This window comes from Amphibalanus amphitrite, unplaced genomic scaffold (assembly GCF_019059575.1).
Source record: "Amphibalanus amphitrite isolate SeventyFive unplaced genomic scaffold, NRLGWU_Aamphi_draft 000004F_arrow, whole genome shotgun sequence".
NCBI classification, from domain to species: domain Eukaryota; kingdom Metazoa; phylum Arthropoda; class Thecostraca; order Balanomorpha; family Balanidae; genus Amphibalanus; species Amphibalanus amphitrite.
In genome coordinates, this window is record NW_024881501.1 from 462,250 (window position 1) to 488,243 (window position 25,994).

Sequence of the window (25,994 nt, forward strand, 5' to 3'; positions counted from 1 at the left end):
GGTCGTTTCCAGATCTCGAGAACGGCTGGACCGATTGCGCTCAAATTTGGTACACAGTTAGGGACCGGTCAGTAGGGTGCCGTGCACAAGTCAGTCGGGGCCCATTTTGCACGTGCGCACGTGCAGGGTGCCGCTTCCAGATCTCGAGAACGGCTGGGCCGATTGTGTCCAAATTTGGCAAATCGCTAGAGACCGGTTAGTAGGGTGCCGTGCACAAGTCAGTTGGAGGTACCCCCTCGAAATTTCGCACGTGCAAGGCCCACCCTCTCGTTCGCTCCGTTAGTCGCCCCAAAAGGCGTTATACTGGTGGTAGTATTCCAATAAGTTGGACAGTCATCTCCCTGGGCGTCATTTTTCCAGGAAGGTACCTATGCAGGTGTTGTGGGTAGGCTAGGTTGAATTGGGAAGTTAGGCGAGGTAAGGTGGTTAGGACCCGGTCAGACCGTAGGGCCTGGTCAGGTTGATTTTAATCTTTCATTCTAATTTGACATATATACCTATTACCTATGTATGTTTTTCCTCCAGCCTGAATTTCATTAGGTAATGAGTTAATTTTGCTTTGTTTTTATCTGTCTTGTTTTATGTTTTTGTCCCTTAGGTATATTTTGCCCCATAGGCAAGGGTGGAGCTTTTCCAGGGAAGGTACGGTGGAGCATGATTGGAGGCGCTCAACCAGACGGCATAGGAGGGCACGGTTTCTGAACGCGCACTGATGCCTGATTCAAGCCACGCTGTCTTCATGCGGGGCGGCGCGCAACTTAAAAGTCCCTTAAAGAACGGGAAGTGATGCCGATAGAACCTTCAATCATTCTGGGCTAACGCTTATGACTTGGAAAAAGTCGCGATCCCAATTCAATCGAAAACCTGTGGGCTCTTGTTCAGCAGGAGGTGTATGAAGAGCCACCCGCCATAAGCACTGCTCAACCGCAGGCACAGGTTTAGACGGCGTTGGTCCGCATCAAAGCAAGTGTGCTGGATAATCCAGTGGCTGAAATGCTCCAGAACATTCGCCACTGTGTTTTTATGAAAGGTGGCTACAAGCTCAGTTAAAAAAGTAGGGGAAGGTGGGGTAAGACGGCCCAGCGGGGCAAGACGGACCACCAGCCCTCCCGGCTGAACCGCTGCTGGTATCTACTGCTTTATGCACTCACTATGTTTGTTTTCCTTCGTAACAATGGCCACCTTGAGCTCATGCTGCTAGGATGCATAGCTTTTGAGTTATTGAGAAAAATGTTGTTTTTCGTCAAACCGATCTAATATAAGAGGTCGACGGGTGATTCAATTACGGCGCCTTTCTTGCATGATTAGTTTCTATTTTGCACTTAACTGTGAAGAACAAAGTTATAAACTTAGTTATAGTCACACTTTAGGAAAGGCAAGGTTTTGCAATGTTGGGCTATTTGACATATGCGTCATGATAATGACAGAATTTAGATTTGGGGCAAGACGGACCACTGTGGTCCATCTTACCCTGTGGTGGTCCATTGTACCCTACATATGGAAAGTTCTTTTCCAAAACATTGACACAAGTTTAAGTAAGCTAATTTTTCAGGAAGGAGTCTTTGTTGCATGTGAGCCATGCATGCAACTGCTCAGTTAGCATGCATTCATGCCAAACGACAATCAACACACATGTTCCCAGCTTTTAGCTGCACTTCGAGTGAAGCCATCACTGTCAACATCACGTTACTGCTGCTGCTGCTGCTGAACTGGGGCAGACTCACTGGACGGCAACATGGACTGACTGCAGGCAGGGAGCTGCTGTGGTTGCAGAGACTGCTGCTGCTGCTGCCTTTCTTGACACTGCTGAGCTGGAGGCCGTCTGGCATCTCCACTTGCACTGATCTGTGGCAGTGAGGACTGTTGCTGCCGCTGCTCAACGCTGGGCTGCTGTTGCAGAGAAGACGCTGCCACGTTAGCCCAACTTCTTGGAGTCTCAGCGGCAGAGTATGTCTTCTTTGGAGCAGTTCCTTGCAGGTTTTGCATCGCACATTTGAGTTCTTGCATATCCACCTGCATTTGGCTAAACTGACTGAAAAGCACAGCCAAATCCAAGTTCTCAGGGGTTGAGAAAGGAATGCTGCTCAAATCAACAGCATAGAAGGTTGGCAGAGCTGTACCTTCTCTACCACAGACCTGTAGAGCCTTTACAATGTCTTCTGTATTTGCTCTTGCTTTTGAGCTTGGTCCTGTGTTCTTTCTCTTGATGTTCCGTAGATCTCATTATCCTCGACAGTCACCATGGAACATCGCCATGACCGTTTCCCACAACAGGTCTTTGGCCTCTTGTATTTTTTTCAGGGCTATAAAAATTGGCACACGTCTTCACCAAGACATCATAAGGCATTGTGTCAAGCTTGTTCGCAGCAAAACATAGTAGCTCACAGTGGTAGGACTGTGAAGGCGAAGCTTGTGCACCGTGCGTCATTGTGACGATCAAAAGAAATGCTTCCGAGAGAAAGGGAAAAAATTGCACCCAATTCATACCTCACATCGTAACCAGTAAGGTCTTAGCATTCATTAAATCAGAACTTAACAGAAATTAGATCCTTGCACGAGGAATCAATGCTAAATCTATATAGAATATAGTTCTTCCTATATAAAAATATAGAAAATAATATCCTTGTAAAAAGGTCTTATTTTCTTCGCTGAATGCTTATCATTTTGAGCATTAAAATAATAAATCCATTGTAAAAACTAAATTTGGGAAAGTGAACTATTCCCTTTAATATAGCAAGATTTATATTAAATACTTGTTATACCTGGTACTGTTTGACGTGGAAGCTTATCATGCGTTGGCCAATCATATTATGTATTTCAACCCTACGCATCCTGCATTGGCTGTAAGCAGCATGGATTGGCTGATGATGACATGGCTGCATTCCTCATTAAGACACACATTCCCGCATCAGACACTCTTCAGAAAGAGAAATGGAATCTCTTCCTCTAGGGTGATCATTGGGCCATAAAAGCTTCTGAATTGTGCTAGTCTTAGCTCAAGCTACAAAAACGGCGACCTTTTAGATACGAACCGCCTGCGAATGACTTGCTGATGCCTGGAATCGTAGGTATTCTCCGTGTCAGATTTCGAACATAAGGATTTCAAACTGCTGAAATTCGATGTACTTACCCCAAAAACGAGATTTCGTAGGCTCTCCCGTATCAGTATGTATCAGTTTTAGTTGTTATACCAGAGTTTCGCACAGCATGCTTCTCGCATGCGCGCCCAAGGCCAAGGTATATAAAAACACTCCCAAGGCCTTGGGAGTGTTTTTATATACCTTGGCCTTGGGCGCGCATGCGAGAAGCATGCTGTGCGAAACTCTGGTATAACAACTAAAACTGATACATACTGATACGGGAGAGCCTACGAAATCTCGTTTTTGGGGTAAGTACATCGAATTTCAGCAGTTTGAAATCCTTATGTTCGAAATCTGACACGGAGAATACCTACGATTCCAGGCATCAGCAAGTCATTCGCAGGCGGTTCGTATCTAAAAGGTCGCCGTTTTTGTAGCTTGAGCTAAGACTAGCACAATTCAGAAGCTTTTATGGCCCAATGATCACCCTAGAGGAAGAGATTCCATTTCTCTTTCTGAAGAGTGTCTGATGCGGGAATGTGTGTCTTAATGAGGAATGCAGCCATGTCATCATCAGCCAATCCATGCTGCTTACAGCCAATGCAGGATGCGTAGGGTTGAAATACATAATATGATTGGCCAACGCATGATAAGCTTCCACGTCAAACAGTACCAGGTATAACAAGTATTTAATATAAATCTTGCTATATTAAAGGGAATAGTTCACTTTCCCAAATTTAGTTTTTACAATGGATTTATTATTTTAATGCTCAAAATGATAAGCATTCAGCGAAGAAAATAAGACCTTTTTACAAGGATATTATTTTCTATATTTTTATATAGGAAGAACTATATTCTATATAGATTTAGCATTGATTCCTCGTGCAAGGATCTAATTTCTGTTAAGTTCTGATTTAATGAATGCTAAGACCTTACTGGTTACGATGTGAGGTATGAATTGGGTGCAATTTTTTCCCTTTCTCTCGGAAGCATTTCTTTTGATCGTCACAATGACGCACGGTGCACAAGCTTCGCCTTCACAGTCCTACCACTGTGAGCTACTATGTTTTGCTGCGAACAAGCTTGACACAATGCCTTATGATGTCTTGGTGAAGACGTGTGCCAATTTTTATAGCCCTGAAAAAAATACAAGAGGCCAAAGACCTGTTGTGGGAAACGGTCATGGCGATGTTCCATGGTGACTGTCGAGGATAATGAGATCTACGGAACATCAAGAGAAAGAACACAGGACCAAGCTCAAAAGCAAGAGCAAATACAGAAGACATTGTAAAGGCTCTACAGGTCTGTGGTAGAGAAGGTACAGCTCTGCCAACCTTCTATGCTGTTGATTTGAGCAGCATTCCTTTCTCAACCCCTGAGAACTTGGATTTGGCTGTGCTTTTCAGTCAGTTTAGCCAAATGCAGGTGGATATGCAAGAACTCAAATGTGCGATGCAAAACCTGCAAGGAACTGCTCCAAAGAAGACATACTCTGCCGCTGAGACTCCAAGAAGTTGGGCTAACGTGGCAGCGTCTTCTCTGCAACAGCAGCCCAGCGTTGAGCAGCGGCAGCAACAGTCCTCACTGCCACAGATCAGTGCAAGTGGAGATGCCAGACGGCCTCCAGCTCAGCAGTGTCAAGAAAGGCAGCAGCAGCAGCAGTCTCTGCAACCACAGCAGCTCCCTGCCTGCAGTCAGTCCATGTTGCCGTCCAGTGAGTCTGCCCCAGTTCAGCAGCAGCAGCAGCAGTAACGTGATGTTGACAGTGATGGCTTCACTCTGGTGACACAGTGTCCCAAAATTTGCTAGTTTGGGTTGGAAATGACATCCAAATCAAAATAATTTTCCGCTCCCACCTCCAACTTTCCAGAGCAATTTTTTACTCCCTATTTTATAAATAAAGAGCATCTGTGGGTACCTTTTACCTTCCTCCATTTTCGATTCAATTATCTAATAAAGCAACTCCCACATCCTTCAACATTCACAAATACATTGTTGATCCCTGTTTTCCGCCCTTTTTTGTGCCTTTCTGACTGGCATTTTTTCACTCTCAGCGCTCTTTCTAGTGACAAATATTCCCCTCTGACACCCAAGCTGAAATATAATTTTTGGACGCTGTGGTGACATCAGCAAAGGCAAAGGGCAGTAGAAAAAAGCTTGATGTTAAGGGGACCAACTCTTCAACTCTGCTGAAAGGCGTAGCGTAGCTCCTCCGCCAAACAAGCTTTATCTCTTTGCTGGTAGATTGGACATGTCAACAACCCGTGAGGCGCTGGTGACTCGTCTTCACTGGGTACTGGTAGTGTATCTGTATCAGAGATCCCTCACTGTGCTGAGAAGTATGGTTACAGAGGTTTTAAAGTAGTGTGCCTGCAGAGGTAGCCAGCAGTGTGCTGCTTCCTGACAAGTGGCCAAGCTATGTGTCAGTCAGAAAGTATTTTCAGCCAAAGGGAAACAAAAATGTGAGTGCAGCACCTCCTGTCCTAAAAGCGTTGTCACGTAGCACTAGTGTTGGAAATGTGGTGTCTGGTGTGCAGTGGTACTGTGGGTGTCTGTAGCTGATGATCCAGGTTTGCACTTACAACTGTAATTCCTGGAAAAATTCGTTTCTTCAAGTACGTAGGCTTTGTGATAGTAATGATATTATTAATCTGCAGGAAACTTGGCTTGCGAAGTTTGAGCTATTTATGTTAAATCAAATTCATGATGAGTTGATGACTTCATTGGTCTTGGTGTCTCTGCCTTTGTCTCGTCTAGTGCACTATTGTCTGGTAGACCCTTATGAAGGAAGTGCCATACCTAGGTATTGTGGAAGAAGTCATTACAAGGTAGTGTTAAAGTGACCATCCCACCTTAACATTAGTTTTGAGTTGAGATAGCCAAATTGGTGGCCATGGCCTGAAAATACCGGTTTGGGCACTCACAACATCGAAAAATGCTTTAATTCGGAGATATGGAATTTCAAACTTGCAGTTTTCGGATTCTAAGGGGCTAATGCATTGGTATGCCCCCTTAGAATTTGTGACGTCAGCAGAGATCTAACGGTTTTTAAATCTTTTACTAAAACGTTTGGTAGCACGCGGTGGTATAGGTATGCTGCTTTGCGCGCAACAAATGCCGCACTTTCAAATAAAGTTGCTAGGAACAGCGGAGATCCCAAAAAGTAAACAAAAGTAAAAGTCTAATATCTGGAAAACCGGTGAATATTTTTCGATGAAATTTGGTAGATATTGGTTTTCGCTCTTTCTGAACCGAGCGACATCACTTTCATGCCAATTAATTAACTTTTTTGAAGGTGGGAGGGTCCCTTTAAAGCTAAAGCTATTAGTGATCGCATAATGGTGATGGATATTGCAACAAATCTAGGTTTGTTTGTAGGTATAATGTGTATCTTCCAACAGATTACCGTAACGCAGACAGCCATGACCAATTCAGCCTGGCACTTGGCCAGTTATCCTGTTCGGTTGAGCTTTCAAGCATGAGGGCAAATTTTGTTGGTATTTTGGGCGATTTTAATGCAAATGCTTATGGCTCATCCTTCTATTTAGAACTTGTTGAATACTGCTCTGAGATTGGACTTGTGATATCTGATGTCGAGATTCTTGGAGCGTCTGTATTAATTATGATGGCTACTCTAGCGATCATTTGCCTCTCATTGTTAGCTTTGCCTCACAACCTATGCTGCAAACACTGGAGGAGACGGTCTGTTCCAGCTCTCCTAAGCTATGCTGAAATTCTGCCACCAGGGAGCAGGTTGTTATGTATAACGAGGTTATCCGTGAGAAGATAAGTCTTTTTAAAGAGTCTGTTATACGTGAAATCAGCACTGAATGCGGTATTGATTGTGTTAATGAGTCGCACATTGATACACTGTCATTTTGTTATAAAGGCTTCATTGAGGCTGTCAGGTTCAGTGGCAACTTATGTGTGGCAGGTCGGCTAAATCGTACAAACAATGCTAAATTCATTAGAGGCTGGAATGAGTCTGTTAGACTTAAGCACAACGTTGCTCGTCATGCCTTTCTGCTTTGGAAGTCATGTGGTTTTCCAAAGGAGGGCAGAATTGCGATGCAGATGAGACAAACTCGGCTTGCTTTCAAGTATGCTTTGAGAAAATGTAAAAGAGAGCAGCTTAAACTTGTTTGATGCAGAAGCATTACTTTTGCCAAATTGTCAGGGAACTCAGATTTGTTTTTCAATAGAAAAACACAATTCTAAAGAATAGTGTTTTAACTATTGACAACAAACCTTCGGTCATTACATGTTGACCAATCATATTGCCTAGTACAAACCCATGGGCTGTAAGCAGCATGCTGATTTGCTGACGATGACGTGGCTGCATTCCTCAGCAAGGCACGCATTCCTCTGCAAGGCACTCTTTTCAGGACAAGAAATGGAATAGGGTAGAGTGGGGCAAATCTCCCGGGGTGGGTAAAACGCCCACCCCTCTTATTTGTGGAATGCTCGACTTTTCAAAGAATCATTGATAGCCATTTTCAAGAACACTCAGGAATCTGATTGTACTCCCTTTTTTGGCTCCACAAGTGGGGTTTCTGGACGTAAGATAAAGATTGATACCGTAAAAGGGGGTGTTAAGGGACAGTTTTGAGGTGTTTTGTTTTAAAACTCAAGAAGGGTTGGAGATAGAAGCATCAAATTATCAGCATTGTAGGGGAGAGTGACCCAATTACGCACACGTAAGGTTCCAATCGCAATTGCGGCCAAATGGCTGCGCCGATAGGGGTGTAATCACGCCAGTATGTTAGGCAATCTCTATAATCCCAGAAACGGAACTATGCTGGGATTTCAGTGTGGCTATGACGACTGTTTTAAAAAAGGTCTGCATTTGTGCGTTATTTGGAATAGGCTTCCTAAAAACGAACAGCAAGAGCCCTTTATTACGCACATTTTTCAATTTGTATGCAGCGATACGGCGTGCACTAGAATATTAACTTTTCATTGCACGTCCACTGTCCAGTCATTAACGTCTAAACTCACTCATGGTTAAAGGGACCCTCCCACCTTCAAAAAAGTTAATGAATTGGCACGAAAGTGATGTCGCTCGGTTCAGAAAGAGCGAAAACGAATATCTACCAAATTTCATCGAAAAATATTCACCGGTTTTCAAGATATTAGACTTTTACTTTTGTTTACTTTTTGGGATCTCGGCTGTTCCTAGCGACTTTATTTGAAAGTGCGGCATTTGTTGCGCGCAAAGCAGCATATACCACCGCGTGCTACCAAACGTTTTAGTAAAAGATTTAAAAATCGTTAGATCTCCGCTGACGTCACAAATTCTAAGGGGGCATACCAATGCACTAGCCCCTTAGAATCCGAAAACTGCAAGTTTGAAATTCCATATCTCCGAATTAAAGCATTTGTCGATGTTGTGAGTGCCCAAACCGGTATTTGCAGGCCATGGCCACCAATTTGGCTATCTCAACTCAAAACTAATGTTAAGGTGGGAGTGTCCCTTTAAGAAACGAGGCATGTTTCTCTTGTTCAGTCTTTGGTGTCGTACTTTGTTAGAATGCATGCCTGCATGCTTACAATTTCACAGTCGATTCGTTACTGATCCGTCTGAACTGACAAGCTTGCTCATGCCGGTGCGAAACTCTTAATCACTCTTCTCGAAAATTATCACCTATTCCTTTCCCGGCCCGGTCCAATGTACAAAAAGAGCGCTTCAGTAAAGAAATGTGAGCCTCGTGTTGTGGACCGGGAGGGGGAGGGGGCAGGGTCACGAACGACGGCTGGGCATATTTTAACCTTCCAGGCGGTGGGGGGCATTTTTTGCCCCCCTTTAGTTTTTTCGATATATCTCGAGAACCGCTGCGCCGATCGTCACCAAACTTTCAGTACCCTCCCGGGAGTAGCTAGCGCACATGGTGACCAAATTTTTTCGAAAGGCTATGATAGGTTGGCCGATAATGACGTCAGAGTGACGTCATTTTTGCCATTTTCTACCCAAAAAAAAGGTTTCGCGGGAAGAGCTGTCAGGCCTACAGCTTTAGAGATACAGAAAAATAAGGACATAAGACATAAGACGTAAGGACGTCATCAGACATAAGAGGTGTAGAATTAGGAGGGCTACAAAACTGCTATCTCGGATTTTTGAAATTTGTGGATTTTGACCCCCAAAAATCAAAAAATAGATTTTTTGAATATAATAGCCGAAAAATCAAAAAAGTTTTTTGAATTTCGAAAAAACCGGAATATATGTGATAGTCCCTACCACGTTCTATCTACATACCAAATTTGAGATCGATACATCTTTTTTTGGCTAAGTTATAGCGAAAAAAACTGTTCAAAATTGATGACGTCAAATTTTCAAACTCAATTTTTAGCAATTCTAGACCTCGTAGCGCAAAACAAAGACCACCATTAGACTCCCCGTGACGAGCTGCATCGAATTGATACCCATTTTATGCAAAAATATCAACTTTGAAATTTGACCTTTTTTGACCTGACCTTGACTGACCTCCACCAGAAAGTGACCTAAACCGTACCTGATGGTCTTATAACCAACACCATTGAGCTGGAAATGAAAAACTGGCCATAAAACATGCATCGCACAACCTTAGTAAAGTTGGGTTCATGTGGTGACCCTTGGTGACCTTTGGTGACCTGACCTGGTATGACTAGTGACCTCCAATAGCAACATATGTACTAGACAACTGACGCCCTATCGCTGATTTTCGACAAAATGCGTTTTACTCGGTGTTATAGCGCTTTCCCTAGAAGCCCTGTGAACGGTGAAACATTTTATCTTTGACCTGACCTGTAACGTCATCGGTGACCCCGAGGTCAATGAAATTTGGTTTCCGTCGACAAATTTGACAGGGCTATCGAACGCCGTTTGAATTTTCCGGATCCGTCCAGTAGTTTCGGAGATACGGGGGGGGGGGCAAAAAAAATGCCTCCCCCACCGCGCGGAAGGTGGCCGGGAGGCCCACCGCCTGCCGGGTGAAAGTTTTTGTAACACATCTGGTCTGTTTCTGGGGTACGTCAGTAGACCCAGTTTCACCAAGTGCGGTAAACTCAATTTGGAGTAAAATACCAAACTACCCCACTACGTAACTACAATTATACTACCCCAAAATTAAGTTTACCTACCGGCTACCTTGGTGAGATTGGGCCAAGTGTATAACTTCACCAAGTTAGGTTAACTTAATTTCGGGGCAGTATTTTTGTAGTTACGTAGTGGGGTAGTTTGGTATTTTACCCCAAATTGAGTTTACCGCACTTGGTGAAACTGGGAGCGAGTAGTTAGGGTAAGCTCGGTTACACCTTGATATCTCGAGAACCACCCGACCGACTGCATTGGAACAAGCAGCATCCAATTCTTCAAATCAAAAGCAACATTATTCAATCAAAAGGGTTAAACAATTTGCAATTTTAGGGGTACGGAAAGCCCAAAATAACTACGCAAAAGTCGCTGTGTTTTCATATTTGTTCGGAAGTCTAGGACGTTATTGTTTCTTGGACAATATCATCAAAATTTTCAGGCTAGCTTTCTCATGAGCTAAAGTGTCACTACGTTTCAAAGATATGAGTTTTAGAAAATCATAAGCGTGTTCAGGTAGGCAAAACGGGAGGGGGATTATTTCGTAAGCTTAAAGGGACTATCCCACCCTCTAAAAAGTACCGTGTAGGATTCGGAAATGTTACTCATGATATAGTGACGAATTCTGGAAGTTTTTACGCGTTTTCATCTGATACTTTTTGAGATATTGCGACTTTTATATTTCATTGTGACGTAATTTAGATCGGTTCTGTTGGAGTGACGTAGGTATTATAAATGTCCTATTGAACACCTACATAGTCCTATGCAATCATATGATTGCAAAACTGGCCCACGTAGTTTGCAAGGAATGGGGATATCAATAACCGCGAACGCCTAGTTGATCGGTACCTAATTCATTAGCCATGCTTCGACAAGGTCACAGTAGTTTTGACTTTCAGCTTTCCATCCTGTTATAAGCCTATGGGGGAAAGGTATTGTTTGCTTTATTGTAGGTTGCAAGGGCACACACAAGGGGAGGGGCACACGGGCCCGTGCCCCCCCATTCGAGTTGGGGGCCCAACTCGAAGGATTAGTGGTCCATTTTGAGGCGGCCGAAGACATTGCCGGCCCCTGGTTATCTGAGGGACTCCCGCAGTTACCTGAGTGGCCCCCTACTGAGGGGCCCTGGTTATTTAAGGGGTCCCTGGTTACTTGAGAGGCCCCTAGTTATCAGAGGGTCCCCTGGTCACCTGGTGGGCCCCTGATCAATTGAAAACCCCTGTTCATCTGAGAGGTCCCTGATTACCTAAAGGGCCCATGATCACTTTAATTCAGTGGCATAGCCAGGGAGCGAGGGGTTGCGTGCCCGTTCTCGGGTTTAGGGTTCCTTCGAACCCGAGGGGACCTGCGGCGCCAATTGATTGCAGAGGGTCCGCTCTGGCCACGCTTCAACTTGCAAGGACACCACAGGTATTGTATTGTGAGGCAACGTATGGGCTGCTATGTAGCCACACTTATCTTGTCTCCATACAGCCCAATGCCGTTTTCTGAGAGACCTTGCCGGCCTCTGAGGGCCCTAGTAACAGCCAATGAGGGACCACCTGCAATGGCTCCACACCCGTCTGTGATAGCCCCACGGCCCACAGCCCATCGGCGACTCCGAGAGTCCCCACACCGGCGCCTCTGAGGGCCACGTACCAGTGACTCTGAGGGCCTCTTACCAGCCTCTGAGTGTCCTTGCCAACCTATGAAGGGCCTTTTTCCACTTTAAGGCCACTTTGCAGGATCACACACATGCCAATGAGGGCCCCACCAGTGTCTCTAAGCCCCAAGACCCCGCAACGGCGCCTGTGAGGACCCAACACCAGCGCATCTGACGGCTTTTCACCGGCACCTCTGAGCGCGCCACACACCGGTGACTCTGAGTAGCTCGCTCGCTTCGCTCGCTCGTAAAATACCATGCACATTAACCCGCGCACCGACGGGGCTCTGCGCCAACTTCGCACCGACGGGGGGGGGGGGCGGATGACCGCCCCCCCCTGAGATCTCGAGAACGAAGCAAGATAGCGACAAGTGGTAAACGGCATCGGATACGCACGGCCAAGATCTACAATTTTTACTAAGGTCATTTTCAGGTCAGGTCAAAGATGACGTCACAGGGGTCGAAAAAGTCAAAATGGCGGCGCTAGATATGGAGAGAGTTTTTCTCGAATAACTTTCGAATTAGTCAAGATAGGAACAAACTAAGGGCATCATCGTGATCCTCTCGTCAATCCGCATCGAATGATATATATGTTGACCTCGAAAGGTCAAGGTCAAAGGTTGACCTCAGGTCACGTGACCTCGAGGTCATCATGTATATCATTCGATGCGTCTTGACGAGCTGAACACAATGAGACCATCCACGCGTCTGTATCTTGTTCCTGTACGGAGTTATTGGCCAAAAACCTTTGGTGACCTTTGATGACGTCACATGACCTCACAGCTGCCCAACAGCAAAACAGACCTCTAGGTAGTGAAGGTTGATCGTATATGAAGTCATGTATGGTATATGGGGCCATTCCGACCCGTTTTAGTGGTAAAAACAGGGAGTTGATTTTTCCCCCATTGACTTATAATGGGGAGGTCGCGAAATTGACCTGACCTTAGGTCACCGATATCGAAATTCCGAGATATACAAATTGTAGCTACTAATGACCTAATAATATCCTGCGACTTTCAAAGGCCTCCGACATCTACTGTAGCTCTGGCACGGTGACAAAGTTGCAAAAAAGTGACTTGAGGTTGGGTCATTCAAAGCGACCTGGTGACCTGACCTTAATAGGTAGGAGGTTCAAACTTGCACACCATGTGTAAAATTGATGAGGTTATAGTCATACCAAATTTCGCGGCGCTACGCGCCGCGGTTTTCCCGCTATTCGCGAAAAACCTCAGGGGGGGGGGCGGATATCCGCCCCCCCCGTCGGTGCGCGGGTTAAAGGCACACTCCTTGAGCATAAATGATATTTTTGCTTGCCAATTTTCCACATTTTCTCAGGGCAAAGACCGTTTTAAATAGGCCCGGCTGCGAGTGGGACCGGACCCACCGTGCCGGCGCCCCCCCCCCTCCCCTCCCAATCGAAAGGTCCTGGATACGTCCCTGTCTGGGCTGACCCAGGGTCCCCGGGTGACTCGCGGGTCCCTTCAAGAGCAGTTGACCCCCTCTTGGGCGAGATCCTGGGTACTCATGTCTCACTTACATCGTACATAGTCCTGTTGATTTGATTCATCGGTTAAACATTGATTATAAGTTATAAGCTCGATCTCTGGTCTGTGATCTTGCATCGTATCAGATATACCTATTGACGTTTCATGTCGATATGCCTAAAAAGATATGCGAATATACGTGAAAAAGGAGTGCTTCTTCCGCTCCTACACATCCGGGCCAAACAGTGACCGGCCCCTGCTTCTAGCCACCCCGGGCCGGTCGGCCGGCCGGCAGTTAGTCACTACCCGGGGTTGATTTCTGAGGGACTTGCAAAAATGCATATTAATTGAATGTTTTACGTAATAACTTAGATGATTGGGTATATGTACCGACTTTGAGTCGCATTTGAATAAAACATGCCAGCGTCAAAAATATTGTTTTGAAAATTAAGCTGGTACCGAAATGATTGCTTTACATGCATTGACAAAAAAGCTCAAGCTTCAAGCCAACCGAAATATAACCCCATAGTCCGTATTTTTTTGGGGGGAGGCCTTCGGCATGGGGGGGGGGCAGTTCGCAGGTCGTGCCCCTCCCATTGAAAAATCCTGTGTGCGCGCCTGGCAGGTTGCAAAGAAAACGCAGCACTTTCTGAGATGAAACACAATGTCAGGTGAAGCGCAATTAAATGGTCTTCAAAATGAGAGCTCAGTTCTGTCGAGCCTAACTCGAGATATAAGCCATGACGTGCTAGAATAACGAAATCGCCTACTGTGCATCGTGTTCCTGAGCTCAAACTGCATCCGATAGCCTTTTTTTGTTGAAAAATTTAACTTTAAAATTTGACCTCTTTTGACCTGAAAGTGGCCTGACGTAAGCTAAATTCAACTCAAAATGACCTCGAATGACATAAACAACATCGAATTCGAAACCTATGACCTAAATGGATCATAAAGCATGTGTCACGTGACCGATGCATGATATAACATTTCCGTGACCTGTGATGACCTGACCCAGACCTGAAAATCAAAGTACAAGTTTGGTACTCTCAGGGTATCTAAAGCGTTCACGAGTGTGTAAACCAAAAATGAGCCTGATCTGACTTGTAAGACGGCGGCCAGAGCCCAAAATGTGAGCAAGCCAACCATCGATAATTTTTACTTTGACCTGACCCGTGACGTCATCGGTAACCTCGAGGTCAATGAATGTAGGTTTCGGTCGACAGTTTTTCCGGGGCTATCAGACGCCGTTTGAATTTGGTGATCGGCCCACTAATTTCGCGGAGTTCAGAAGGGGCTATGAATAGACCCCCCCCCCTCCCCAGCTGTGCAGTAGGGCGCGTTATTCGCAGACCCCAGTGGGGCGCGGGTTAAACAGTTTTTGTTCGCGTTTGCAGCACTTCCTTTCACACGAAGAACGAGAAACTTTTTGTTCACACTCGAGTGAACCTGAACAAAACACTTCCTCCACTGGAGCAAAGACTTCCGATTCACACCTCCGACATTCACTCTCCGCCAAATGCCCAACGTAGCTACAATCGGCGGCTGGGATAAACCCTATGCAGTTCACGTAAAACTTCTGTATGCATGCGTGAATGGAGGTTTTGGCAGGGTGATCCGATTAAATGGAACGTTTTTCACCTTTTTCTGGGTGACCGTCATGAGCGACGAGCGTCTGCACAGGGGCCCTCGGCAGTGCGTCCGGCGTCGGCAATTGCAGCCACTGTAATTCTACCGGTCGTTTTTGTCCAGAAATTTCAAAATTTCAAATTTTTCTGTAAAAAATTACATGTCATAGGTAGAAGGAAAACTTTGTCACCATCACATTCCTCGCACCATTGCGCGTCGAATGATAGGTAAAACGAGTGAGTAACGACTAGGGAAAAGCAAGATTTAACACAACAGTTGATTTTGCCCCTCAACCGAAAATGTTTGGCGACGCCTATGTGTTTGCGAAAAACCTATGAACGCGAAAAAACCTATGAACACATAGGTTTTTCCCGCATATCTAAAAAAAAAACGGCGGCGATGAAAACACCTTAGTTGTGTTTGACTCGACGATACGGATCGACAGATATGCAACTTGACCCTTACCGGTCAGGTCATGACTTTGACCTGAGGTGAAATTTTTAATTTGACCTTTCAAGGTCAAGTTATAATCCATTCGATGCGTGTTGACGAGAGGAACACGATGCCGGTAAAAGTAACCTCGTGCAAGGCTTGGGTCAAAAGTTATTTTAGAAAAGCTTTCCAAAAAAACGTATTTTTGTAGTTTTTGCCCCATTTTCTAGGAGGCAAAACCGTTGACGTTAGATCAAATCTGAGGGAATTTCTCAGAAAGGGCGTTAATAGGGCTATCGAATGCGCTTTTCCGCGACGCTGTAGCTCTATTGGTTCCCGAGTTATGCGTTAGCTTCTTGGAAACTGCCGACAGGCGACCTGAAAATCGGCGAACTTTTGCCTTCATTGACCTCTGGTGACCTGACCTTTGACATGACCAAAAAAGTGACCGAAGGGATTTCGTCATTATTTTTGGCGCTCTTTCGAACGCCGCCTTCCGTGTATCGCTACGTGGCCCAGAAGCCGAGTTAGAGGGGGGGGGGGTTCAAACACCCCCCCCCCCCCCCAGCAGGGCGTGGAAATCCAGGACCCCCAGCGGGGCTTGGGTTAAGTGTTGCCAATATCTGCTTTATGAGAACGCCAGTTGGAAGTAACACGAAGCTGAAATAAAAGGCAATATGAACAGCATATAATGCTTTCAATTTATGGACAATAAGCCTGCCGACGCTTGCATAATGTCTGAACTCTATATCGTTTCCATTGCGGTTATGAGCTAATCAAATATGAAGGCATAATAATTTACAAAGTGCTCTGAAAAACACATTACTGTGCACAGCCTACAAAACACATAACAGCTGTACAAATGTAACTGATGGTGTTTGTTTTTTTGTTCCGTTTTGCAGCGGTCGTCAGGCGGTGGTCACGATGGGTCGGCGCGGCCGGCCGCCGTCAGCACCACTCCGGCCGCCTGTGCACGTGTATCGGGACAAGCTACAGTATGTGCTGCACAACGCGCTGCAACACGACCAGCTCCGCCCTGCTGGCTGCAGTATGGCTCATCCACCGGGTGGCACTGGCAGCAAAATTTCGGCGTTCGCTGAGAGTGAGGTGGTGGATGAGCCGGGTAGTAGACCGGCGCCGCCAACCCTTAGTCGGTGCAAACACCGGTATACACGAGTCATCGCGGCGCACGAGCGTCACGCAGCGCGGCGGGCAGCCGAGTCGCAGCGCGAGGTGCGCTCCCGGCTGTGGGCGCAGCTCCACCGGGCCGTGCAGCATGCCGCCACTTCCCAGGTGCGGCCACACCAGCTGGAGGCTTACCAAACGGCCTGTCGGCTGCTGCCGCGCGCGCCCCACCTCGTCTGCGAGCTGTCGCTGGCGCTGCACGCCAGCGCTGAGCCCCAGCTGGCCTCGCTGCGGTCGTCCCTGGAGCCGCTGCTGCGCCACATCGGCCTGGACCGTCCGGCCGCGCAGCTGGCGGCCTTCTCGGCGCTGGTGGCCGCCGGCCGGTCAGAGCAGGCGCGCCATATGGCGGCCGCCCCCCGCGACCGCGATCGGCGCCGACAAGTCATCGATGGCCGCCTGTGGAGCGTCGTCTGCGATTGGGCCCGGTGCGGCCGCGCGCCGTCTGACGAGGATCGGCGCCGTCACCTGGTGGCGCTGAGTGCCCACCTGCGGGCGCTGACCACCGGTGCCGGGCGGCGACCAGAGCTGGACCGACTGGTGGCCAGTGCAGCCGCAGAACTGCGCTAGTTTCACCGCTCGCCGCCGCAGCTGCCACTGTACATACCACCGGGCGACCGGTGCGTGCACTCGGTACAGGGAAGGCATGCCATTACCCTGGCCCTGTCGTGTCCCTGTCTCACAGCGCCGTATGTTTTTGTTTCTCGACGGAGCCGATAATGGCTCAAAGGCTTTGTAATCAGTCGATCGGAAATCATAGCACTGCGACGCGCGATGATCCGCTCTTTTCATTGGGCTTTCAAGCAGATTATTCGCCCAGTGTGACAGCAAAAAGCACCGACTTGTTTTGGCCGAAAACAAACTTTTTGCTGTTGCTGACAAAACTGGTAATGAATTTGTATATTGATGAGCCCATTCTGGCGTTTATAGCCTTGCCTTGGTGTGATGATCTCTGGGTGACAGATGTCATTGCCTTCGAGTTACGATTGTATCGTCAGTTTTGTAAGAAAAGGCTAATGTCAATGTCGGTCTCTACGTACGAAGTTAGGAGCAGAAACGTCTTTTTTATAAATGCAATTTGCGAAAATCCACATACGATGAAACGAACTAAGAAGGACCATAGCGTGTACAATGAAACGGCCGTGCTAAACATGTTTTAGCCTTTGCATACCAACGCAAAATGTTGGGTCTGGAGGAAGATTTGTATTTTTTTTCACGAAGTTACCTCCTTACCCTATCAGCGGACCGGGACCTGGACAATGGTCATAGTGAACCGGCTGCTGATTAAATCCGCTCACAGCTTAGCAATCGACTTAGACCCTTCCACCCATGCGCGTAACCACGAGTCTGAAGGTACTGGGGACCACATGGAAGGCCGCGTAGACCAAATACTATATTTCAGATGTGGGATGAGATACGTGGGGTGGGTGGAAAATTGTTAAGAATAAAATCTATATTGAAAAAGATCTTAACCCTCGCCCGCACTTGGGGCAGGGTGGTTGCCCCCCCCCCCCCCCAGGTAGTTTTTTCTGCTCTCCACTCAACATTTTTAAAGCTAGAAGCCTGATTTTTCGTACAGCTGCTTCTCTAGTGTTTTTGCCCGTTTCGCTGGCTAAAGCGCGTGCTTGGTTGAAAAAAGTACTTGGAGCCAAACACCTTTTAAAAAACTATAAAGGTAATTCGTTTTGTTTTTTAAGGACTGGCTCCAACCTCCAAGTATGTTTTTCGAACAAGCCAGTAGCGGCGGAACACCTTCAGTTAACCCGCGCCCTGGTGGGGTCTGTTTATAACGCGACCTGGGGGGGGGGGCTATTTTTTGCCCCCCTCGTATCTCCGAAACTACTGGACGGATCCGCAAAATTCAAACGGCGTTCGAAAGGCCTGTCAAATTTGTCGAAGGAAACCAAATTTCATTGACCTCGGGGTCACCGATGACGTCACAGGTCAGGTCAAAGATGAAATGTTTCACCGTTCACGGGTCTTCTAGGGAATGCGCTATAACACCGAGGAAAACGCATTTTGTCGAGAATCAGCGATAGGGCGTCAGTTGCCTCGTAGATATGTTGCTATTAGAGGTCACTGACAATACCAGGCCACGTCACAGGTCAGGTCACCAAGGGTCACAGGTCAGGTCACATGAGCTGAACTTTACTAAGGTTGTGTGATGCATGTTTTATGGCCAATTTTTCATTTCCAACTCAATGGTGTTGGTTATAAGACTATCAGGTATGGCTTAGGTCACTTTCTGGTGAAGTTCAGGTCAAGGTCAGGTCAAGGTCAGGCCAAAAAAGGTCAAATTTTAAAGTTGATAGTTTTGCATAAAATGGGTATTGATTCGATGCAGCTTGTCACGGGGAGTCTAATGGTGGTCTTTGTTTTGCGCTACGGGGTCTAGAATTGCTAAAAATTGAGTTTGAAAATTTGACGTCATCAATTTTGAACAGTTTTTTCGCTATAACTTCGCCAAAAAAGAGGTATCAATCTCAAATTTGGTATGTGGATGGAAGACGGTAAGGACTATTACATATATTCCGGTTTTTGCGAAATTCAAAAAACTTTCTGGATTTTTCGATCATTATATCCAAAAAAATTATTTTTTGATTTTTGGGGGTCAAAATCCAAAAAATTCAAAAATCCGAGATAGCAGTTTTGTAGCCCTGTCAATTCTACAGCTTTTATGTCTTTATCATTTTTCTGTATTTGCAAAGCTATAGGCCTGACAGCTCTTCCCGCGAAACCCTTTTTTAGGTCGAAAACGGCAGAACATGACGTCACTCTGACGTCATTTCCGGCCAACCTATCATAGCCTTTGGAAAATTTTTTGGTCACGATGTGTAAAATTGATGTCCTGGAGGGTACTGAAAGTTTGGTGACGATCGGCGCAGCGGTTCTGGAGATATATCGAAAAGTCTGGAGGGGGGGGGGGCAAAAAATAGCCCCCCCACCAGGTCGCGGGTTAAGGGGGGGGGGGGCACTGCCGACTTTTGGTCCCATTCTTTCCATGCAACGCCCATAGGGCTAATGTTAAAATGTCAAAATCAAAGGGGGCACGGTGCCCCGGTGCCCTCCCCGTTCCGCCGCCAATGGAACAAGCACGTGTTTTAGCGAGCAAAACGAGCAAAAAGTGAACTTGAGAAAATCGAATGTCGACTAGTTTTATATCATGTGATTTCTTCCCTTGGCCGAAATTCCATATCTCCGAAGAAAAGCATTGTTCGATGTTGTGAGTGCCCAAACCGGTATTTGCAGGCCATGGCCACCAATTTGGCTATCTCAACTCAAAACTAATGTTAAGGTGGGATGGTCACTTTAAATAGGTAGCTACTGACTCTCGAATCTGCTTAGAAAGTCATTTAGAGCGTATGTGATACTTGTAAGAAATACCTATCTTACGCACTCAGTTTATGCTTGGTGTTTTCTATGACTTTTGAAACGATCAAGAAATTGTCACTGCTCGCATGGGCGTCGCCACAGGGGGGATGGGGGGGACACCGTCCCCCCTGGAGTGAGGGTGGGGGGATTATCCCCTCCTCAAATTGAATGTCAATCAAAGTTTTCGAGCTGCTTTTTCTCAGTTACCTGTCATTCTGCGGAAAAAAAGAAGTAATCCTTTACCGGACAAGTTTTTCACTACATTTGGCAGCAACTCAGTAATTCCTGTAGCAGAAAACAGTGAACAACTTATGGCGCAGCCGCACCATACGTGGCGCACGTGGGTGGCTCTGAGCGCTGTTCGGCAGCCGGCTATTTTGTGTGCAGGGTATGACGCATTCCGCGAGCCGACGTCACGGGCGACAGCGCCAACGACAAACTAACGGAAACCCTCGGACACCCTCGGGGCATAAACCGCGGAGTAGCATATTGAGCGAGTCTTATAAAGGAAATTCATATATTTTCGTTTCTCAAATGATAATCAGGGTGTCTCTTACCTTTTTACGTATCATTTAGGCTTACCTAACACTTCAGTTGCCAAATATCTGCAATTTATTCAAACGAAGGTGTTTTCAGTTAATATCAATTATATAGACCGAAATCTTTTGAATAAAAACTCCAACCCATAGAAATAAAAATAAATAATTTTATTCCAACCATTCCCTCCAAATAAACAACATAAAAACTCACTTTTACACACATCATTCATAATAAAGCATACTAACACGCCGCTTTTGACAATGGCGGCGTCGAGTGGCGCGCTGCTAGCGCTCTTTTTCGATCGCAGAGACCCTGCACGCGCGCGAGCACACTACGTCACGTCCAGGGGGCACAGGTATATGAAAAATCGCAGTGACGTAACACTTTTCTCGCTTCTCATTGGTCAATAGCCCGTTGCCGGGGTAACGTGCACGTATGTGAGCGCGGGCAAGAGTACTAGCCGGCCGCCGATCAGGGCTCTGAATTCAGGTTGATGCAATCTTATATAGGGCTTCGGCTTGATCTCTATAGCGTCGTGTTGTTTGTTTGCTAACTTTATGTAGGGGAGAACGGGGCGATTTGGCCGCTCTTTTGTAAAAACGATATTTTGAGAAAACCAGTGCGCGTTTGGTCGATTTCTCCATGGAGGGGTGTGAGGCGTTCAATTGTTGTTCCGGCCTATTCCTTGCATCATGCCGGGACATCTCGTTTCGGTAGTAATTAAACGTTTTTTTTTTTCAAAGACTGCACGGCGGCCAAATGACCCCGGTACCGGGGTCATTTGGCCGGGGGAGTGGGGTCATTTGGCCGGGCATGTGATTCAGAGATATACCCATTACAGAGCTGAGACAACCTGAAATATTGACGCCCAAGATTGTGCTTAACTCATGAATTCTGGATTGACTCGACGCATGACTGATGTGACGATCCAGATGCCCCAATGCTGACACAAATGATGAGCATCGTGACTCATCTTTGATTCGCCTAAAATCCTTAATTTTTCAAAAGACTAGGCTTACACTCGAATCATTTGAATCAGTGCAAGTGAGGAGCCACATTTGATTTACGAGCTTACGACTTATGAGTTGAGCAGTAAGTGCCCAGTGATAACAACAGCCAACCGTAATGGCTGCCAAATCGTAGATTGCTTTAGACGACAATCGCCCTGCAAAAAAAGTCCTTTGTGCACGAGTTGTTTTTTTTCAAATTGTGTCGTAAACATAAAATCAAAACGATTCCAGTCTTCGACCCAGCACTTCAACACATCCACTGTAAAAGACGGTCCCGACGGCATGGACACCTGTCCAGTCATCACTGCGCTTCACTGTTTTTCACTTTTGCTGTTTCTTCGACGGTCCAGCTGCCGACGTTCGATGGTTCGACCAGGGTGGTTCGACGGTCCAGCTTGTGGACCCCGCTTTTTGCTCCTCGCCATGTGCCTGTTGCTCGTCCTCCAAAGCCGTCCGCTCCGAGCTGCTAGTCAAGATTTTAGAACGCCCTTTCTTCCGACCGGCTTTTCGAACGTTGATGCGCAGCTGCGGTCCGGAAGTGGTCGGATGGACTCTGGGCTTCCGACAAGCGGCAGGCAACTGGAGCACGGCCGCGGCAGGCAGCTGGAGCACGGCCGCGGCAGGCAGCTGGAGCACGGCCGCGGCAGGCAGCTGGAGCACGGCCGCGGCAGGCAGCTGGAGCACGGCCGCGGCAGGCAGCTGGAGCACGGCCGAGGCTGGCGGCTGGAGCACGGCTGGGGCTGGCGACTGGAGCACGGCCGAGGCCGCGGCGTGCTGATCTGCCGTCTCTGGGGCGACGACCGGTACGAAGACCGCCGTCCGCGCAAACTCTTCGTCGTCGAAGGTATCCCGGTTGAGCGGCGATATCCCGGCCGTTTCGAATCCTTAATTAAGGATGTTCTTCCGCGTGAAGCTGTGGCGTCTTAAGGCCGGTTCTCACTGAGCGTAGAGCAAACGTAACGTCAGGCAAACGTAGACGAACCGTAGGGAAACGTAGGCGAAACGGAATGTGTATGGAAGTTGAGCAAGCTTGAAGGGAGCCTTCATATGGTAGCAACGTTAATACTGAAATCCCCTGAGATGGCTGCAATTAGGTTTTTTCTTGTAGTTAAATGCTGCAAAACGTCGAGGGAACGTGAAAAAGTTGAGCAGTGTTTAACTTTTCAAATCGAACTTCCTTTTGCCCAATCGTAAAGAAAACGTAATACAAACGTAACCAAAACGTATACGTTTCCCGGTACCCACTGAGCGCTCACCAAACGTAAACGAAACGGAGACGCTTCCCTACGTTTCGTCTACGTTTGCCTGACGTTAGGTTTTCTCTACGCTCAGTGAGAACCGGCCATTAGGCACGACGAAAAATCGGCGCCACCTGTGACCTGGTGGAGGTCGATGTGACGTCCCGGGTTCACCATCTGCCGCCGGGTGCCGAAAGCCAATCAGCGGACACCTTGGTTAGGTCGTCCCTTGCATTTAGACTGCGCCGCATTACCATCCTCAGCGGCAGAACTTAGCCAGCGCAGCGCGTCGCTCGCAGACTAGGCAAAAAATCAACTGAGTCGCTGGGCGGCCAATTCGCCCCGTATGGGGCGGCCAATTCACCCCAATATGGTATTTTTAGGAAAAGGGGTCCGCAGACAAGCAAAAATTGTTACTTAAACTTGCAAAAGGGTCAGACAGCTCCCTGAATTACCAGATTGTTCTACCAAAAGAGTTAAAATTTTGATGTCACCCAAATAAGGGACACCATGCAACTTTTTGTAAAGAAGAAAAGTTACGTTTTTTAGCCAAAATCAAATGTCGTTGGCTTTACAAAAAACTGGGCGTGGACGAGTTTCCTAAGTTTCTTTCCAAAGTAGTTCTTATGACGGCGGATGGTGCCATATTCAAAAATAAATGCTCGGGACCGTCAAAACGCGTAGGCATGGGGCGGCCAAATGACCCCGCTCTCCCCTAGGTAACTGCTGGCATGGATATAAGAAGTTTTTTTTCAAGAAAAAGGTGGGTAGATATTAATTATTACGACACTAATATTCAATTCATGATTTGTGTTGTCTTTGAGAGCAAATATCAATTATCATGAGGTAACAAATCACCTTCGGCGATCGTTTGTCCTATGCAAGCATTGGTTGTAGATTGAGATCATTGATAAGTGGAACATTGATAGGTCTAGATTGATACCTGTATTTGATGACCTTCTTTCCTTCGTGTCCCTCGCCGATTTGGAAAAAGAAATGAAAATTAGTCCTATGTAACTCAAGTCTCAAGGTACCTATCGTATGTCTCTCAGTATATCGTATGACAAAGTCGTGGCTCAGTTCGTCAGCCTTAACGCCGGCCGAGAGCGAGTATTCGGGCGTCAGTGAGCTGTGAGTGGAGGTAATAAACCTGTGTCTCTGCACTTCTAAGTTTGATCTTTCTCTGGAATGTTGGATATTTTTATTACAAGAGCCTTTCAATCACACGTGAATCGAAAAGACTCACGTTAATGCGACATTGCACGAGCAATTCAAAGGGAGACGAAGTCACGAAAGCCGATTTAGGTGGTCAAAATTAAGCACATGCCTTTAGGTACATAGAATATGCTTCGCTTGGTCTGTAGCTGAAGCAAAACGAGCATATTTAACAATGAATGACACGAAAGTTTATCACCAAAAGTTAAACGGCTTCCTTTGAGGAAAGTCAATTTTGGTACTTGCGTTCTATGTATTTATAATTTAAGTAAACAAACCGGAAATAAGCAAGTCCAAACCTTCCCCATTTACATTTACCCACAGTGTATATAAATCATTTACCATTCGTACTCAAAGGCGTTCTTCTGAAAAATCAAAATATCTTAGTGACCACCCATGCATTCTGACATTAAAAAATAAAATCAAAGCATAGTGTGTCGTTTATTCTTTGTGTCCCACGATGCCCTCCCAGCTAACAATTTGCCGTTGTTACAACGTCGTTTAAACGTTGTCAAATGGTTACCACAACCATGGGCGTCGCCACAGGGGGGATGGGGGGGACACCGTCCCCCCCCCCCTGGAGTGAGGGTGGGGGGGATTATCCCCTCCTCAAATTGAATGTCAATCGAAGTATTCGAGCTGCTTTTTCTCAGTTACCTGTCATTCTGCGGAAAAAAGAAGTAATCCTTTACCGAACAAGTTTTTTCACTACATTTGGCAGCAACTCAGTAATTCCTGTAGCAGAAAACAGTGAACAACTTATGGCGCAGCAGGCGCACCATACGTGGCGCACGTGGGTGGCTCTGAGCTCTGAATTCAGGTTGATGCAATCTTAGGGCTTCGGCTTGATCTCTATAGCGTCGTGTTGTTTGTTTGCTAACTTTATTTAACTGCTGGCATGGATAAAATAAGTTTTTTTTTTTTCAAGAAAAAGGTAGGTAGATATTAATTATTACGACACTAATATTCAATTCATGATTTGTGTTGTCGTTGAGAGCAAATATCAATTATCATGAGGTAACAAATCACATTCGGCGATCGTTTGTCCTATGCAAGCATTGATTGTAGATTGAGATCATTGATAAGTGGAACATTGATAAGTCTAGATTGATGCCTGTATTTGATAACCTTCTTTCCTTCGTGTCCCTCATGGCTTAACCCGTGCCGTGCTGGGGGCGGGGGGAGGACGTTTTTACGCCCCCCCCCCCTTAGCTTCTTCGCAAATATCTCAAAAACGGCGACGCGCAGCGTCGCCATTTTTAGCACAGCTCATTATGCATCTTTTCTGCATAGGGTGTGAATATTTTTAGGCCCAGGCTCCAAAGGTCATGTCACCAGGTCAAGTTAAGTGACCCAACCTCCGGAAAAAATCAAACACGCGCCGAAGCTACACCAGTTGTCCGATCACTTCGAAACTTTCAGCGATTCACGGTGACAGATCCTACAAAACATATATCTCGGAACAATTGACAATAGTACTTTCGTAATGCTTTTTGATGAGCTTTCGAACGCCGCCTGCCGCGTCTCGCGACGTAGCTCAGGAGCCGAGTTAGGGGGGGGGGGCGTAAAAACGCCCCCCCCCCCCCAGCACTTCATGGAAAATCCAGACCACCAGCACGGCGCGGTTTCATTGCAATGTTTAAGAATCCTTAAAAATGAAAAAAAGTGTGTTTACATGAACATTTCGGTTATAAAATGTATCCTTGGCCCTGTCGCTTCATAGGCTCCACCGCCAGTGTCAGCATCTTCTCTGCCTCGACCTCCCTCGTCCGAACCTCCGAGCCAATCTCCTCCGGGTCCATCATCCGCGGCACCTGATGGTGACGCTCCGAGCTCTCCAAGCCGTTCAACATCACCCTCTAGCTCGACTAAGCGGCCCCGCCTCTCCGCCGGTTAGTCTTGAAACCTGCCCTCGGCATGAGTGAGTGAGTGAGTGAGTGATTGAGCAAGTGTATGAATTAATGAGTAAGTGAATGAGTAAGTGGGTGATTGAGTGAGTGAGTGAGTGAGTGAGTGAGTGATTGAGAGAGTGCGAGAGATAAAGAGAGAAAGAAAGAGAGAGAGAGAGAGAGAGAGACCATCATTTGATGATAACCTGATGTGATTC

General features: G+C 46.6%; 1 protein-coding gene across 1 annotated transcript; it reads left to right on the top strand.

Annotated features, from left to right (window-relative positions):
* Window positions 1-3,747: 3,747 nt before the first annotated feature.
* On the top strand, window positions 3,748-17,603 carry LOC122374150. The gene is made up of 2 exons (XM_043352776.1): window positions 3,748-3,756; window positions 16,233-17,603. The coding sequence occupies exon 2, from the start codon at window positions 16,255-16,257 to the stop codon at window positions 17,080-17,082; it is 828 nt and encodes a 275-aa protein (XP_043208711.1). The 5' UTR covers window positions 3,748-3,756; window positions 16,233-16,254; the 3' UTR covers window positions 17,083-17,603.
* Window positions 17,604-25,994: the final 8,391 nt, after the last annotated feature.

Excerpts from the sequence above, each read along its gene's own strand:
- LOC122374150 (XM_043352776.1), top strand. The coding sequence starts at position 16,255 with ATGGGTCGGCGCGGCCGGCCGCCGTCAGCACCACTCCGGCCGCCTGTG.